The sequence below is a fragment of the Gavialis gangeticus genome, unplaced genomic scaffold (genome assembly GCF_001723915.1).
Source record: "Gavialis gangeticus isolate Ggan-Ray unplaced genomic scaffold, GavGan_comp1, whole genome shotgun sequence".
Classification (NCBI taxonomy): domain Eukaryota; kingdom Metazoa; phylum Chordata; order Crocodylia; family Gavialidae; genus Gavialis; species Gavialis gangeticus.
The window spans coordinates 485,054-503,220 of NW_017729018.1; the positions used below are offsets into that span (position 1 = coordinate 485,054).

At 45.9% G+C, this 18,167-nt stretch overlaps 1 protein-coding gene across 2 annotated transcripts in view; it reads right to left on the reverse strand.

The window, feature by feature from the left end:
- The window catches only part of FBN3 (fibrillin 3), a 295,809-nt gene that overhangs the window by 101,615 nt on the left and 176,027 nt on the right, over window positions 1-18,167 (reverse strand). For both annotated transcript variants that reach the window (XM_019513191.1, XM_019513193.1), the window contains exon 9: window positions 16,454-16,579. In XM_019513191.1, coding sequence (XP_019368736.1) covers window positions 16,454-16,579 — 126 coding nt within the window. The remainder of the gene's footprint in view (window positions 1-16,453; window positions 16,580-18,167) is intronic.

An 18,167-nucleotide genomic window follows, 5' to 3' on the forward strand; every position in this document is an offset into this window, starting at 1 on the left:
GTCCAGAGTAGGTGCTTGCACCACCTCTGGAGGGAGTCTATTCCAGACCTTGGGGGCTTGGACAGTAAAGAAGTACAGATCCAAGGACGGAGCTCTGGGGGACACCACTGGTCACGGCACACCACGATGATTCACTTCTATTAACCACCACTCTAAGTCTGGCCTCAAAGCCAATTCCCCAGCCATCGGACTGTGATGTAGCTGAGGCCACAGTTGGCCCGTTTTTCCAGGAGGAGATCATGGGACACCAAATTAAAGGTTTTTTTAAAATCCAGATATATGATGTCAATCTCTTCTCCCTTGTCCAGGTGATATGTCACCTGGTCATAAAAGGAAATGAGATTGGTCAGGCAAGACCTATCCACAACAAACCTGTGCTGGCTGTCCCTCAGAGTGCTGCCATCATCCAGCTTGTCAAGAATGGTCTCTTTGATAATTTTTTCCAGAATCTTTCCAGGGATTGAGGTCAAGCTGATTGGCTTGTAGTTCCCCAGATCTACTTTCATCCCTTTCTTGAAGATGGGCACCACATTGGCCTTCTTCCAGTCTTCAGGCACTTCACCTGAGCCAGTGGGTCCTGACAGATTGTACCCAGAGTACTTAAGGAGCTGGCAGGAGTCATAGCCCAGCCACTGGCAAAGATATTCAAAAACTCCTGGCGCTCAGGTGAAGTACCTGAAGTACCTGAATGCCAGTCCCATTTTCTTGCATGCCTCAGTAAAGGCATTGATGATTGCTTGAAGGTCCATATCTCAGTGTGCACACACTACAGTATTATCACCATAGTGGAGCTAAATGATTGAGGTTGGGGTGGTCTTGGTTTTGGCTCAGAGACAGATGAGGTTAAACAGCTTACTGTCTATTCAGTAGTTTAGCTCCACTCTAACTGGAAGCTTGTTGGTGGTCAGATGTAGCATTGCAGCAAGGAATACTGAGAAGAGTGTTGGAGTGATTCTGTACCCTTGCTTAACTCCTGTTTTAACCTCAAAGGGATCTGTGATAGATCCATTAGTGAGAACCACCACTTGCATACTGTCATGAAGCAGGCAGAGAATGGTGACAAATTTAGCTGGGCATCCATACTTCAGAAGGATCCTCCACAGCACTTCTCAGCCAACAGAGTTGAAAGCTTTAATGAGGTCAAAGAAGGTTATGTAGAGAGGCTTATGTTGTTCCTGGTGTTTCTCCTGCAGCTGGCAAGCTGTGAAGATCATGTCAGTTGTACCTCTTGATGCCCTAAACCCACACTGAGATTCTGGGAGAAGCTCTTCAGCAAGTGGAACGAGATGGTTCAGGAGAATTCTTGCAATGATCTCTCCTGTGGTGGACAGCAAGGCGATCCCTCTGTAGTTTCCAGTCAGGCTTGTCTCCTTTTTTGAAGATTGTCACAATAATGGCATCCCTGAGGTCATCTGGGATTTCCTCATCATTCCTTAAGAAGGAGGCATGAAGCTGTGATGTGAGCTTCTCTCCCCACTGCTTGAAGATTTCTGTGGGGATTCCATCCATTTCAGATGCCTTGTCTTTCTTCATCTGCTTGATGGCTTCCCTTACCTCCTTAAGGGTTGGAGGGATTCTGAGATCATCTCTGACTAGGTGTTGCGGGATGGAGCTGAGAACACTCTTGTCAACAACAGTCTCTATTGAGAAAGTCTTCAAAATGCTCCTTCCAACAGGCATTGATGACTCCTCTTTCCTTGATCAGGTCTCCTGCATTCTTAGGTCTCAAAGGGGTTGGTCCCTGAGTGCTCGTACTGTAGATGGCTTTGGTGGCACTGAATAAACCACAAATATCATGGGTTTCAGCAAGATATTGAATCTTTTTAACCTTGTCTTCCTACCATTTGTTCTTCATATAGTAGGTTATCTTTTGGACCTCTGTCTTGGCTTGTTGGAAATTCAATTTCTTTTGCTTGGAGTTGGTGTCATTTTGCCAAGTGCAAAAGGCCTTGGGCTTGCAAGCTATCAACTATTGGCTCTCCCTCTTATTCTCATCAAACCAGTCTTGATGTTGCCTGGTAGAGAATCCAAGGTTCTCTTCACAGGTGCTGATGACGGTGGCTTTGAGGGCACCCCACATGCTGCTGACATTCTCCCATTGCTGTTAATTGGAATTCACCAGTTTTTCATCGAAGCACCAGTGGAAGCAGGTGCTGTTGTATTTTTTCTTGCCTTATGGAGAGATGCTGCCAGGGGATATTTGCTGAGGCAAGATGTTGCCACCTCTCTCAGTGACAGTTTTGCTTAGACTCCAGTGGTTCCAACCTGAAGCTTTGCTTCAGTTGCTCCCTTAATATTGTCTACTATGAGAAGTCCTCACCTTTTACTGGCCCATGACCAACAAAACTGAGCAAGTAACGGTGACAGCTTGTCACCTCTAGCAACAGACAGTGCTGCTCTTTTGAACTTCTGACTGTGTTGCTGGAAATCAGGTATGAAGCCCTTGGATTTGGATGAGAAGGAGCCTGCTTCAGTGGCAGAAGAGGCCATGCCATGTGCCTCCAGAGGTGGGAAGACCAAGACCTCTGCTGCCAAGAGAAAGGGATGGGTGATAGCGGCTGTTGAGTTCCTGGGCAGAGGACTCCATCTACTGGCCTGACCTGTTGGCTCAAGGCCCACATCTGAGATGTCATGGAAAGGCTGCAGACTCATCTGGCCCTCTGACTAGTCCCATGTTGTTTATCCATGTGGGCACTAATGATACTTCCAGGGGTAACCTTGACCAGAGCAAAAGTTATACATGGCTCTGAGTGCAAGGGTGAAGTGGATGGAAGGTCAGATAGTGTTCTCACCTATCCTTCCAGTCAAGGGGAAAAGCCCAGCTAGGATCAAATGAATCCTGGAGAGCAACATGTAGCTGCATAGATGGTCCAGGGTTTGGGCTGTTTAACCAACACCAGCAGGATTTTGGCTGTTTGACTACGGGGTGGTGCTGCAAGAAGAAAGACTACTGGGAAGAGACAGCTCCCACCTGACAAAGAGATGGAAAACTGTTTTTGCATTCAGGCCTGCTAACCTAGTGAGGAATTTTTAAAATTAGGTTCACCAAGGGATGGAGACAAAAGCCCAGAGCAGATGACAAGTCAAGTTAAGAGCCAGGGGTCCTGGATAAAAACTTAGTAAGGGGAGGAATTGGAAGTCCTAATACAATCAAGGAATTATGATGTGACTGGTATTTTGGAGATGTGGTGGGTTAGCTGACATGACTCAAGTACTATTATGTACGGGAATAGTTTGTTCAGGAAGGATAGGCAAGGGAAACAGAAGGAGGTATTTTTCTATATTTAAATGAAATGCATATATGTTCTGATGTGCAGTTTGAAATGGAAGGTGAGCCTACTGGAAGTGTCTGGGCAAAGGTCAGAGGGTGCAGCAACAGGGGAGGATGTCATGGTGGGCATCTGGTATAGGCCACCAAACCAGGAGCAAGACATGGATGAAGCCTTCTTTAAACAACTGATGGAAGCTTCCAAATCACAGGACCTGGTTCCCACGGGGGCCTTTAATTATTGGAACATATGTTGGGAGGGAATCACCATCATGCTGTGTGAGTGTGAGTCATGAGTGTGCTGGAGATAACTTTTTAATAAAGAAGCCATCTGGAGAAGCTCTTCTCAATTTGCTGCTCACAAATAGGGAGGATTTGGCTGAAATGGAGAAGGTGGAAGGCAGCTTAGGTGACAGTGACCACAAAATGATAGATTTCAAGAACCTAAGGGGAGGAAGGAAGGAAACAGCAGAATAAAGACACCGGACTTCAGAAATGCAGACTCTAACAGACTCTGGAAACTGGTGAGCAGGATCCCCTCAGAGGCAAGTCAGAGGAAAAGGAGTCCAGGAGAGCTGGCAGTACTTTAAGGAGACCCTTTTAAAGATGGAGAAGCAAGCTATCCTAGAGCAACAGAAAAACGGAAAATGCAACAGCAGACCAGCCTTGCTTGACAGCAATCTTTTCAATGAATTGAAACTCAGAAAGGAATCCCACAAAAAGTGGAAAAGGTCACAGTACTAGGGAAGACTATAAAAATATTGCACAGATATGGTGGGAGAAAATTAGCAAGGCCAAGTCACAATTAAAGATGCAGCTGGCAAGAGACATAAAAGGCACAAAGGCATTTTACTAGTGTGTCAAGAGGAAGAGGAAGACAGAGAAACCGCAGGTCTCTTATAGAATGCAGAAGGCAATCTTGTCATGGATGATACAGTGAAGGATTGTCATCCTTTAAGGAGGCTGTGGACAGTTTGGAAAAAGTCCACCACAGAGCACCAGAAATGATCATGGGCCAGTGAGACAAGGCTGAAGAGAAAAGGCTAAGAGCTAACGTTATTCGGTCTGCAGAAGAGAGGACTAAGAAGAGATTTGATAGCGGTTCTCAAATACCTGGAGGATGATTCATAGATAGATGTAGGGTTGGAAGAGACCTTGTAGATCTTCTAGTCTGACCCCCTGCCCTGGGCAGGAGAGAAAACTGGGCTCAAATGACCCCAGCCAGGTAAACGTCGAGCCGCCTCTTAAAGACCCCCAGGGTAGGAGCCAGCACCACTTCTCTTGGAAGTTGGTTCCAGATCCTAGCTGCCCTGACTGTGAAGTAGTGCCTTTGGATGTCTAGTCTAAACCTACTCCCTAACAACTTGTGGTTGTTGTTCCTTGTTACTCCGGGAGGTGCTCGGGGGAAAAATGTCTCTCCCAAACCCTGCTGGTCCCCCCTAGTAAGTTTATAGATGGCCACCAGGTCCCCCCTCACCTTCTCTTGCGAAGGCTGAACAGGTCCAGGTCCCATAGCCTCTCCTCATAGGGTCTGTCCTGCCGTCCCTGGATCACGCGAAAGGCCCGCCTCTGGACCCTCTCAATGTTGTCCACATCCCTCCTGAAGTGCAGCGCCCAGAACTGGACACAGTACTCCAGCTGTGGCCTGACCAGTGTCACATAAAGGGTGAGGATCACCTCCTTGGACCTGCTCGTGATGCATCTGTGGATGCAGGACAAGGTACAGGTAAGCCCTACTGACTGTGTTCTTGCATTGTCAGCCCATGTTCATCTTGGAGTCAATAATGACTCCAAGATCACTTTCTGCCACTGTGCTTTCGAAAAGGGAGTTCCCCAGCCTATAGGTATGCTGGTGGTTCCTACTACCCAAGTGCAGCACCCTGCACTTGTCAGCATTGAATCCCATCCTATTTTCATTTGCCCACCCCTGTAACCTGTCCAGGTCTTGCTGTAATCTGTCCTTCTCTTTTAGCATGCCCACCTTACCCCAAATCTTGATGTTGTCTGTGAATTTAAACAGGCTGCTCTTCACCCCGTCGTCATAGAGAGGATTGAGATTATAGAGAGGATGGAGATGAGCGTTTCTCTGAGGTCATAAGGGACAAGATTAGGAGCAATGGACTTGTGCTGCAGCAGAGGAAACTTAGGTGGAAATTAAAAAGAACTTTCTGACTGTGACGGTAGTCAAGCATTGGAACAGGCTGCCTGAGGAAGTGGGGGAATCTCCATCCCCAGAAATTGTCACGATCAGGTTGGAGAACTGGGGGTTTTGTCATTTGTCTTCTTTTCCCAGGATAATTTAAGATGAAACCCAAGGAAAGGTGAATTCTGTCTGCTTGGCTCTTCTGAGGGCTGCAGAACTGCCAGATGTAAATGGAAGAGAACATTTCTTCTTGCAACCCTTTTCCTTTAAGTGAGCAGCAATGACAGTTTTCACAATATTTTCCAGGCCTGAGTTAACTCTTCTTCATCCCACTTCAAGTTCCCACCAGCAATGTTTTCAGGCTCTGGGCTGTAACCTATGGCCCAAACTGAACCTCAAAGGCAGCAAAACACATGCTGAAAGGTCAGCTGAAGACACAGAAATGTCTGTTGTGAGATTCCCTACAGATTTCCCTGTGCTAAATTGTGCTTCCCACTTCCCTTCTTTCAGGGAGAGGTATGTTAAGGATCTATATACCTGCCATGTTGAGTCAGTGGAGATCAGTCAATATTTCCAAATAGAAGCATCAGCACCTGTGAACAGGAGAAGGCAGTGTGGGAGTCCGGCCATCCAATTACACTTTGTAGGCAACTGGTTGCTGGATGAATGCAAGCTGGCTGAAGCTCCAGGTAATCATCAAGATGCTTCATAATGGTTGCTCCTTTCTATTTTCTATCCTCCAGGTGACGGATGATAATGGTATGAATAATTATGTGATGAAATCAAGATTCTGCACGATAATATTATGATTCTATTACAACCGGTAATGATGTCATTATGGCTCAGTCCTGCTCCCATTGTAATCAGTGCTTTCAAGAGAAACCAGTTCAGGCCAGGAGAGAAATAAATCACATGCTGAAGTTCTGTGAGTGCCACATGAGACTCACAGTACACTTGGATTCCTCAGCCCTTGCAAAAGCTGTTTGGCTCTGGCATATAGGGCTGGATAGCCAATAGCCAAGGTTGTGGGACTCAGCCCTGCACCTGCCTAGCACAACTTGGATTCAGAGAGGGTCCTTCAACTGAAAGAAAAAAATTAGTTAATTCAGCTCTTTCCCTGGTTATTGAAGTAAACTAATGAGGGGGAAAGTCCAGTCTGATTTGTTTTTAATGGTTTTATAGCTGCGTTTGCCAGCAGGTTGACATTTTCCTGAAATATAATTGAAATTAATTGCACTGGGGCTGTTTGATCTGTGGCTTCTATGTACAGTTCATCTCTAATCACAGCTCAGTGACTTGCAGAGGACGGTGACCCCTTTTTAAAGCCAAAGTGATTAAGCCAACTGGGCGTTGAATCAGACACATTTTTTAAACCACTTTATTGCACTAATTTGATAATGAATCATTTCTTATAGATAGGGATTTTCTTCCGGGAAAAAAGACAAAACATGGGACAGGGAGCCAGGGGCTCTTGGCTCTTAATACTAGTGCTGACACCAACTCACCCCTGGTACTTTGGATGTAAGAATCATTATTAAACAGTTGCCATTCATTCTCCTTGGACAATAGGGCTGTGCGAGGCTTTGGACAGAGCTTTGGATCCAGAGAAACTTTGGACGCTTCGGGGTCCGAGGCAGCACATCCGGGTAGAAGCGCTGGTCTCGTTTGGCCTCCCGAAGCAGTTCGGAGCCGCCTTGGAGATCTGGCCATAGGGTATAATGGGGAAACAATAAAATAACTATAACTTTGTTGTTTTTTGTCCGATTTGGATGACATTTTCAGGGGGGTAGACTGCAGAGAGAATGAAGCCTACCCAGTTTCAAGAAGATCGGTGCAGGGGTTTGGGGGGAACAGCACCCCAAATTCTTGAAAGCAAAACTCACGTCACGTCTATGTGTTACAACATAGTGGGTTGAAAACTGCAGGGCTGGTAGCTCTTACTGAGGCCACAAAGTCTGCCAAGTTTCAAGAAGATCAGTAAAGGGGTTTGGGGGAAATGCCCCTCAAGCTGTGGACAAGCAAGACTGGTGCCATGGGTGCTTGTGGGACTGACTGTGTCTGTCTTGGGGCGGGAGGGGAGACACCACTGCAGGCCTGGCTGCTAAGCTGCTGTGTTCCCAGTTACCAATCAATCAATCAATCACGATTCACTCAGGAACCAGCTCAATACCCAGGACCTAGCTACTACATAGCGACTTAACGAGCATCAATTAGCACTTACAAAACCAGGCTAAGGAGAGGAAAGAATCAAGACAGACAATCAACTGCCCCAGGACAGAGACAGTCTTGGCAGGAGTTTTGTCTGTCAGCAGCTAGGGGTGCAGGGCCCCAGGACCCCCCCACACCGATCTCCTCGACAGCTGGCAGGCGTCACAGCAGGGGCCACCATCCCTGCAACTGTCACCCCGCTGCACCTTAGCACACGCGGTGTCACCCATGGCAGAGTTCTGCTTGTCCTCAGCTTGAGGGGCAGTCCCCCCCCGCCCCCTGCACCAATCTCCTTGAAACTTGGCAGGCTTTGTGGCCTCAGTAAGAGCTACCAGCCCTGCAGTTTTGACGCCCCTGTGGTGTAACACACAGTCCTGACATGAGTTTGGCTTTCAAGAATTTAGGATAGTTTCCCCCAAACCCCTGCACCAAAATTCTTGAAACTTGGCAGATTTCATGCTATCAGCAGAGGCTACCATCTCTGCACCATCAAAATCGGACAAAAAACAACAAAATTATAGCTATTTCATTGATTCCCCATTATACCCTATGGCTGGATCTCTGAGGCAGCTCCGAACTTTGGCCGGATCGAGGCGGAAACCTGGTCCAAAGCTCTGGATTGGATCGCAGCCATCTGAAGCGGCTGGATCCGAAGCCGGATCAGATTGCTGCCGACTCGTGCAGGCCTACTGGGCAAGGCTCTGGTTGCTTCACAGCAAACTAGGGCAGGCTGATGAAGTATTTGGAAAAGCTGCAAGTGATACCATGCTTCATGTAAAAGGTTAATTAAGGAAAGGGATGCAGATTGAGCCATACCTCTCCCTAGAACCAGCAAGTAGATCTGTATGGTTGATGCTGCTGAGTGAACACAGCACTGCGATGTGTTGCCATGGGCCCATGCTGTGCTCTGAAGAGCACGCTCTATTCTCCAACCCCCATCTCACTCTTTAGTAGGACTTCCTCAATGTACACATTTATCCTACACTGTAATAGCTGGCCAGTGAACCAAGAGAGGATGCTAGGCTTGTGCTGACATCTGTTCCCTCAGGCAGACATGTTGCTTAGGCAGTGCTGAGTTGGTATAGTGGAGGGAGAGATCCATCCCTTATTAATTTGAACAGACTTGATTTATTTGCTTTTTTCCTGAAGCTTTTATTGTTCCTATAAGTCTCCCTCACAAAATAAGGTCAAAACTAATTTTCTTCCCAGTTGGCTGGTCTGACCTGTAGCAGAGACAGAGATGGATGGAAGGAACAGTAAGTCCATTTAGTCCATCCCTGGCCTCTTGCCAACACCTCCCATGTTTCAGAAGATACATGTTGTAGGCCTGCATGGTGTTATTTTGCCTGATTTATACAACCATTAACTTGACAGATTTGTACAGCAATCTCACTGCATCATATCATCTTCAAGGCACAAAATTCCACCTGATCTTAGAGAAACCTGGCTGGGAGAGATAAAGGCAGGTCATTGTTTCTTGAGGCAGCAGTTCCCCAGTTAGGGAAAGGGGATAAAAAGGCTGTGGCTGCTTGCACAATACTGCCAAAAATCATTATAGAGATCCTGAGAGTTTAGTAATACATGCTTGTCACATGGGAATAGAGATTAATTGAATTGTATTTAGTGGCATACAGGAAGAGAGTCAAAATAATATGATGGAGAAATGGATTAAAATAAATAAATAAATAAATAAAATCCAAAATGCGAAAGTTCTGTAACTGAAGATTTTCTAAATTAAATTATTTCAATTTTGGAAATTAAGGTTTTGACTGTAAACACAGAAAAAAACTGGAAAAAACAAAAGCTTTTTTTATTAATGAGAGGGCTGCATTGCTCTTTTGAGGAATAAAAGTTGTGCATTCCCAGGGAAGAACAGTTAGGGGAAGAACAGTTAGGGGTAAGTGATTCTCTCTCCTCCACAGATCCCTACCCACAGGAACCAAGAAGTCCACGGGATCAAACAAAAAATTGGAGCAAAACCAGACAGTGAAAATCAAAGTGCAAGGGGATTATTTCTTGAACACTAGCAGGAAAGATGCTCTGAACCTAATGCTCCCTTAAAGCCATGTAAATCAAACTAGCTACACTGGACTTAAATGAGGATGAGTACTGGATGAGGACTGACCTTTTTGTTGTGTGGAAAATTCTTTGTGTTTGAATTTTTTCTATTCCAAAGTGGAACAGAAACAAATATATGTATTTCTTTATGTATATCAAACGTGTGTGCACACACACCATTACATAAATAAATAAACACACACACACACACACACACACACTTACATATTTATGCATATATATTTTTTCCTTATACGAAATTACATTTTAAATGAAAAGAGAGGAGATTATCCTTGTTAGTCTGAAGCAAGACAGAAGGCAAAGAAGGGTGGTACCTTAGACTAACTGGTTCAGAAAGACACAAGCTTTTATAGGCAACAGCTGCCTTCATTATTTGCCTTTAAATGAAAGGCAATTTCAAATTGGAAAATCAGAATATTCTGAAATGGATGAGGGCCACTTAGTTAAACTGTATCTGCCATCATGGACAGGGACTCCCTTACTGCACTATCCCCATAACTCAGTGGGAAGACTGGCATGGTAGACCCTGGATTACGGCTCATAGAAAGGAAAGGAGGCTGGAAGCACCATTTCTCCATTACAGAGCAAACTGAATACAAATCAAGTTTTTTCCCCAGATTCCTTCCTTAAAAATTCTATGATTTCTGGGGCCCATATACCTCATTTGTAATTTTCCCTACTGCAAAGAGAGGGTACACCTTGGGCAGATCAAGAAATTTTAAAGGCGTGGTGCGTGTGGTATGTATGATGTCTCATCAAATAACACAATGCATATTTTCTCCAATTAAAAAGAAACTAGAAGCTTTACTCTTACGGTAGGGGCCTAGTGCTATATTATTCTAAGATCCAAGCAAAAACAAATATAACGGAGGCCGTGGTGGGCTGACTGCCAGCTCCAGACACCTGGTGCCAGGTGATTACAGCCATAACCCCCGTGTGGCCACAGAGAGAACTGCTCCCTGCATCCCAACGCATGGGTCCCCTTGGAATCCAACAAATTATAAAAAGAGTCGTTGAAGATGATGACTGGGTCATGAATAAATATAAAAAACAAAAGTAGAAAGAGAAGAATGCAGAGATTTACTAAGTCCTTCCAGTCTGGCTTGGCAATCAGCCACTGGGGGTCCCTGGGTGCCCTCCCCAACCTAGGAGGTACCAGTCGCTGAGCCAGAGGGCGCAGGGGGGGCCCCCATGCGCTCCCCAGTGGACCCAGAAGTGGCCAGGAAGTGCTTCTAGTCCACTTCTGGGTCTGCTGCCGAGCATGCTGGGGAGCCCCCCGCGCTCCTGTGGGATGCTCCATCTATGCCAGCATTAAAGCATTCACCAGCTCCTGGTATCTTGAGGTATGTAAAAAAAACATTTAAAGCTGTGTCTATGTCTCAATCGCCAAATCTTTCCAGATCTCTCCGAATCGATTTGGAGGGTTCTGATTCAATTTGGAGAGATTAAAGGCTCCTCTGATTCAATTTGGATTAGGAGATTTGGCCACCGAATCGGGCCAAATCTCTGCTGAATCGAATCAGGGACTGAAGCTTCACACGGCCTTAGTTTCTTCCCTTCAGAGGTGTTAACAATGCTTGATCTACTAATTGAGCTAGCCTTTCTTCTACCATTATCCTGGTAATTTTTCTGTGCTTATCTCCCAGGGGATTCAAGCCCACAAGAAATCAGGCAGGGAGGGGAGGGGCAGGGTTAAAAGCAGCCCTGGCTTTGCAGTGGCTGAAATGCAGGGGTCGGACAAGAGTAATTTGCAAAGTGTAGGCAAAGAAGTTAGTAAGTGGAGTGACCCTTTCCTGGGTTATTCATTGCAGCAGATGATGGAGGCCTTGGGAGGCAGAGCCAGTGGTGCAGCCACAGTGGCGTAAAGCCAAGTATGGATGGATACAGAGTGACTGGTCTTCCCAGGAAGGGGCACTGCAAGAGGCTGTAATGAGTCCTCTCCTGATCCCAACTGTTAGTTTCTATATGTTGACAGTGGAGGGTACTGGCGGCCAGTTATTAACATGCTGTGGGGAGGGGAAGAGAATGGGAGAAAGACGGGGCGGTTGTAGTCCTGCCCCCACCTGCCCCATGGCTGGTGGTTGTAGGGGCAGGGGGAACAGTATGGAAAGGGTTCTGAGGGGAAGGGGCTGCTAGGGGCTGCGAGGGACTGGATGACACTGAGGGGGAGAGGGTTATGAAGGACAGTAAGGGGCAATTTGAGGTCATGTAGAAAAAACATTTAAAGTAGTCTGTATGTCCGAATCTCTCCGAATTGATTCGGAACCTTCCAAATCGATTCGGAGAGATTAAAGCGTCTCCCAATTTGATTCGGATTCAGATATTCAGCCACTGAATCGGGCCAAATCTCTGCCGAATCGAATCAAGGACTGCAGTTTCACACAGCCCTAGCCCTTAGCAATATATTGGCAACTTGTGTTGATGTCAAGAATTTATGCAGTAAATGAAACTTGCCCCATAATGGGGTTTTATTCAGTGATATCCAAGAATAGAAAAAGCCCAACTCATGCTTTCTTAGCCTGGCACTACTAACAGGAGTATAAAAACTGTTGTAATTAGGAGCAGTTCTAACAGTTCTCTCCCAGAAAGCAGAGGGTGGCCAAGTCTCAGGAAGAAAGGGCTAATTTTTCCACAGCTGCTTTGCAGAAATAGAAATTCACTTTAAAGGACATTTTCAGCTGGAAAGTCATTATTTTTCAATTTGATTTGTAAATTTAAAAAGCTCATTGGAGGAAACATCTTTCAGGAAGATGAACTCTGAAAGGGAGTCTTTTCTGAAGTTAAATAAATGGATGCTGAAAGAACGTCTTTTGTGAAGTTAAATAAGAGCAAATTGGATGCTTATCTTGCTGGGATCCTATGACCCCAGCTGACTTCCTGCCCTCTGGGCGGGGGGCTGGACTCAATGATCTTCCAAGGTCCCTTCCAGCCCTAATGTCTATGAAATCTATGAATGATTGTGGGCAAACGCCATAGAAGATTTATTTCACAGTCTTAATTCTGATCACAAGTTAGAATCAGAATCTCTCTGCCAAACAAACCTGGGTAGATATTCCAATAAAAGTTAATTTTAAAATGACTTTTCACCATTTTTGTGGTCCTTTGTTTGCCTTTGCATTTTATCCAGGGAGGGCAACTGAAGATCAAGACAGCACAATAACAGTTTATATTAGTTCAGGGACATTGCTGCAGCATGATGTATTGAATTTAGATTCAGTCACAGACAACTACATCCAAGTAGGCATTAGACTATTTTTAAACACTGAGGTGTTAAGTTTATTTACTTTGTATTTCTTGAAGCATGTGACAAGCGTGAAAGGCATTAAATGTTCAGTGGTTTCACCAAAAAGCCTTTACCCTCCCCTCCCTCCTCACCCCACCCAACTTGACTTGCATATGCCAACATGTGGAAAAAAGGGAGAAAAGGAATTTAATTTCTATCAGAATCCATTAGCTGCACTAGCAAGGTGACTCTGAGTTACATTTTATGATGTTTTCTTTTCATGACCGAAACATAACCAGTTTTAATCCAGGTTCTAAAGATATGAAACAGATTGGACATGAAATGACCATTGTTTCCCAAGGTTTCCAACAGAAAATTGTAATTGGTTGAGCTTGATTCTATCTCTGCCTTTAAAAAAAAATCACTGCATCTTTTCCTCACTTGTGAAGAATTAGCTTCCAGCATTTTGAGAGACGCTCTGAAATTTACTTCTATTATTGTGAGTGTCCTTACTAAGAACAATCAATAGGGAGATGCTGTGTTTATTACAGAAACTGGCGCCTGTTACTTAGAGAAATGGACCATCAAATATTCACAGATCTTGGGAAAAAGATTAATTCTGTTAAACACACAAGATTTGCTCTAGAATCTGAGGTTTGCATGTATACCAGGACCTAAATCTGATCTTTCCTGAACTCCAGTCACTTTCAAAAAGCTTTGAAGTTATACACATATTCAGCCAAACTGGTGCCTCATGTAGGTAGGTACACTGAAGTCAGAGTTGTTCTCACTGGCACCCGCTATGTCTTTCTGAGTTTTGCAGTACAGTGACTGTCAATAGGCATGTGTAATTCCCACATGGTCCTGGATGACATTTTGTATCCAGAAATCAAATACTGGGGACAGAAAGCTGTAAATGGCACAAGAATTAATCTTGAAGGCTACAAGGGCCTGGGCTCTCTGTGTAGTGTGTTTGGATGCCCTTTTACTGTTAGTTGGCCCAAACTGGGCACATCGAGACATGCATTCATGTGCCATAATTATGGTGCATTAAGTTTAATATCTGTAATAACAGGTACTAACTTAATGCACCATAATCAGCACGACTGCACAATAGTGCCAGCACACATCTTTTAGATGACATTAATGCACAGTAGACTAATTCAACTGAGCAATTGGGCATGAGCATGGCTTTTGCTGTGATGAGCAAATGCATAGTAGAACTAGTCTACTGTGCTTTTAGTGTCTCGTGTAGATGTGCCCACTGTGTGTGTAATTTCTCTGAAGCTTTTATACTGCTTCAGGGAGTAGAGGACGTATACCTTTTGTGGCACGCGTACCATTAGTAAGGACAGGCAATCCTGCCAGTATATGTTATGTGGGCAGTCAGAGACTGAATGTAGGACTAATTGGTCCAAGAGGTGCACATTACTAGCTAGTGTGTAAACTGCCCAGTGTCTAGTAAAGCATCTGCAATGCTATATAAAATGTATGCTGCTATTTTCCCTGATAGACATGGCGCCTGCTGGATGGTACCACTGGCTGTTACATAGAACTGGTTGGTATACTCACAGACTGCTACCCAATGTTGCATCATGATTATGCTGAAATCCCTGAGTTTGGAGCATAGATCTCACCTACTTAAGCTACAAGGCTAAGTTTGTTAGCTCAGGGCCAATAAAGACTTAGGAACTACTATTAGAGGTCTAAGAAAGAAGGAAAACAAAAAAAGCCACTCTAGGAAGAATTCTATTTCACTTTACACTTAAATGGCAGTTTTACAGCTGTGTAAGCAGTATTTTTGGCACTTATGCCCAGTTTGCAATTCTATTACTGATGCATTATGGAGTTACTCATAGCTACTGAGTAGGCTACATACTGGCTGGGCAGGTACACATCTCCATGCACACCTATCTGGAATAAATGAAAGTCATGGGCACCCACGTGCATCCCCTACGCATTGCCAGTGAACCTATAGCTCTCTGACTTATCAGCACAGGGTGTGTCTACATGAGAAGTTTACTGCAGAGCTGCCTAATTAGCTCCACAGTAAAGTCTCTGTATCTACACATGCACCTCAATTAGGTCTCAGTAAACTAATAAATGCTGCCATATGTTACTGCTTGTAAATCCAAGTACTATCCTGCGGCGGTGTTATTTACTGCCCAGCAAAGCATGTGTAGACCCTGACAGGGCTGGCTAGGACATGAGGATGCTTCAGTGTTGGGGCTGCCTGCTGGCTAGCTCTGCACTGAAACATCCTTGTGCCCCAGCCAGCCCCTCTGCAGCACACTGTGTTGGGTTGGAGCAGCTCTGACCTGGCTGGCTGACTCCCGCAAATCCCCTGCCAGCTGGGGCTGCTCTAACCCAGTTCAACACGCTGCAGTCCTGGGCACATGTGTAATTATGACACCTGGGAGCAATAAACTCTTGCATGATATGCACTGGAGTTTATTGCTTTGCATTAATTGCATATGTGTGTAGATGCACCCTCAGAGCTCTAACCACTGCAGGTCCCCTGAGCAACCAAAAGAGGGAGTTATGTAGAGTCAGGAGAAAGAGACACTAAGTCAGCAGGTATGTGGTCCAGAGATGTTGTTTTAGAAGGCAGCAGATCATGGGTTCTGGCCTGGACTCTTGCATCCAATGGGGTAGAAGCTTCCTTGATGCTCTCCATCCATTTTATCCAATGAATGCTAAATGCTAGGTGTAGTAGCTCAGTTTCAAAAGAAGTGATGGGGAAAGGCCTAGCTAATGCCTGACTTAAGGCTTGGTGATTAGGGCACTATGCTGGGAAATCAGAGAATGTTGGTTCATACCCCATGGGGGCGGGGGGGTCTAGAAACTGGTCTCATGCTTCCCGGGTAAATATGTTTATTACTGAGCCATTGGGACTTAAAATATGGGAGGGCTGTCCTCCTCTCTCCTGGGACTTATGATAAATTATGCTAATCTTGACCAGTCTGTAGTTGACTGTGCTTGTCCAGTAGCCATGTGGGCACGTATGTGTCCACACTGCCTGTTTAAGAGAATATCCAATTATGCATAAGTTCCCCAAATGCCTGGTGTATGGCTGCAAAACTGCATGTAAAGGAAAACAGAAATCTGCCCTTTCCATCTGTGTAGGGCACACAAGCACTTAGACAGGAATTTTCACCCCTTAAAATACCACACAGCAAAGGGGTTGCTGTACTGAATTTGAATTGGTTGCTGTAGCTGCCTCTTCTTATGTAAAGGAGGGCCCTGGTGTTTCACTGAGAACTCCCTCAGAGGGTGTGCATGCATGTGTGTGGGGAGGGAGCGGGGGGCATGGATTTCACCAAAGCCCTAGTTGCTGGGCACCAGTGTAACTACTGGTCTCTCTGCCTGAATCTGAACTGTGAGGGGACAAGGCCCATTATCTGTCGAGATAAAGTACAAAAAAGTTGAAGGCAGATATATTTCACAAACTGCTTGCTTCTGAGGTGAATCAAGTGGGTCTCTATACAGCATGACCTGTCCCCTCAGTATTTTTGGGAAGTAGATGTCTTACCAATACAACGTGATCCATCTGGGCTGGTCATGAAGCCCCGTGGACATGTGCACACATAGCTGCCTGCTGTGTTGGTGCACTCGCCGCCATCACAAACGCTGGAGATAGTGCTACACTCATCTACATCTGGAAAAGAACAAACCAAAAGTGATTAATGTTTGGTGCAAACCATCTTTGCTCCTCAACTGCAGAGCAGATCCTGGGCCAAAGTTAGCTGCTTCTAGGTTGCTACCTGTGCTACCAGGTCCCTACTGGGGTTTGCATGAGCTGAAGCTTTGTTAGGATCCAGACATTGTCTTATTCTTCTTCTCACTGTTTTCCATGGGCCCTGAACCCACAGCTCCCAGCTGACACCAAAGCAGAAGTGACATATGCTATGAGAAAGGCTGTTCTGGGGTGTCCTGGCTGAATGCCAATAGGAATCCCTGGGTTTCCCACCAGCAAAGCACTTCCTGCCAGGATCTCACACTTGGCTAGGCAGAGCCAGCAGGACTGGAAGCCCAAGAAAATATATGATCTGCTTAGGGTGGGAATGGGAGCGGTAAAGGAAATAGGCTGAACTGCTTAGCACTTCCAGTACCATCCTTACTTAAATGCCTATGGCTCCCAAGGACAGGTAATGCATGGATCCCTGTAACAGGGCTCTTACCCTGTTACTAGGGAGACTGGGTGGTTTAGGGTATGCTCTCACTGCTACCTTTCCTCCCATTATTCTTGTTACCTTTGTTCTCCATGCTCACTCCAGCCGGTGTGGACATGGCCCTTCCTGTTTGTTTTCCTGGGTCAGCACTTCCTCCCTTCCTCGTTTCTTAATTCCCCGCCCCATCTCTCTCCCTCTACACATACACGCTTCTTCACTTTGCTTTTATCACATGGTCAGAGTTGGTGGGCTTCCCGGTGCTGCCACGATTTGCACACAGGGGGAGGATGTGAAACAAGATGGCCACTGAGTCCAGGTGCCGAAAGTGCCTGATGACCCAGCAAGTGGAAGTGAAGAGTCAGGGGACTCCAAGCCTGCTACATAAGCCCAAGCTTTCAGCACTGGCAACAGCAGTGATGGTAGCAGTGATCCCTACCACCTTGTGTGCTCCTGCCTGAACTGGAGCTCTGCTCTTCGTGGCCTCTCAGGGAGCCAGCTGTTCTCTCTCCCTCTCTCCTATCTGCAAAGATCATTCGAGCAGTTCCTAGCAAAAGTCACCCACAAATGTTAGCACTGGAAATTGCACAGGGATAAACTCCTCAAAACTAGATTTCACAGAACTAGTCTGGAACCAGGCACACAGATTTGTGTACAGGTTTCCCTCGATTTTATGCGGTGCATGCATTCCTGGAAAACAGCACATAAATCGAATTTGCATAAAGCGAACCCAGGTTACAACAGAACAGACAGGGATATGTTCCCACTGTGGTGAGGAAGGGAGGGAGGGAGTAAGGCTGGGATTAGGGAAGGGACAAGGGGAGGGGGTCTGGCGCAGCCCATCAGCAGCTCCCAGGGCTGCAGCAGGCAGCAAAGCAGTGGGAACTGTGAGTAAGTGTGGGGCAGGGGAGCATGGCTTTTGCTGCTATATGCCCCCTGGGAGGGCTAAGGGCTGTGCTGTGGTCTTCCTGGGGGGAGAGGGGCACAGGCCCCTGGATCTCCAAGCAGGATGAAAGAAGGCTGCCGCTGCAGGCTGGAGCTGGCAGTGCCACCGGGCTCTCCCCAGTGCTTGGCGGG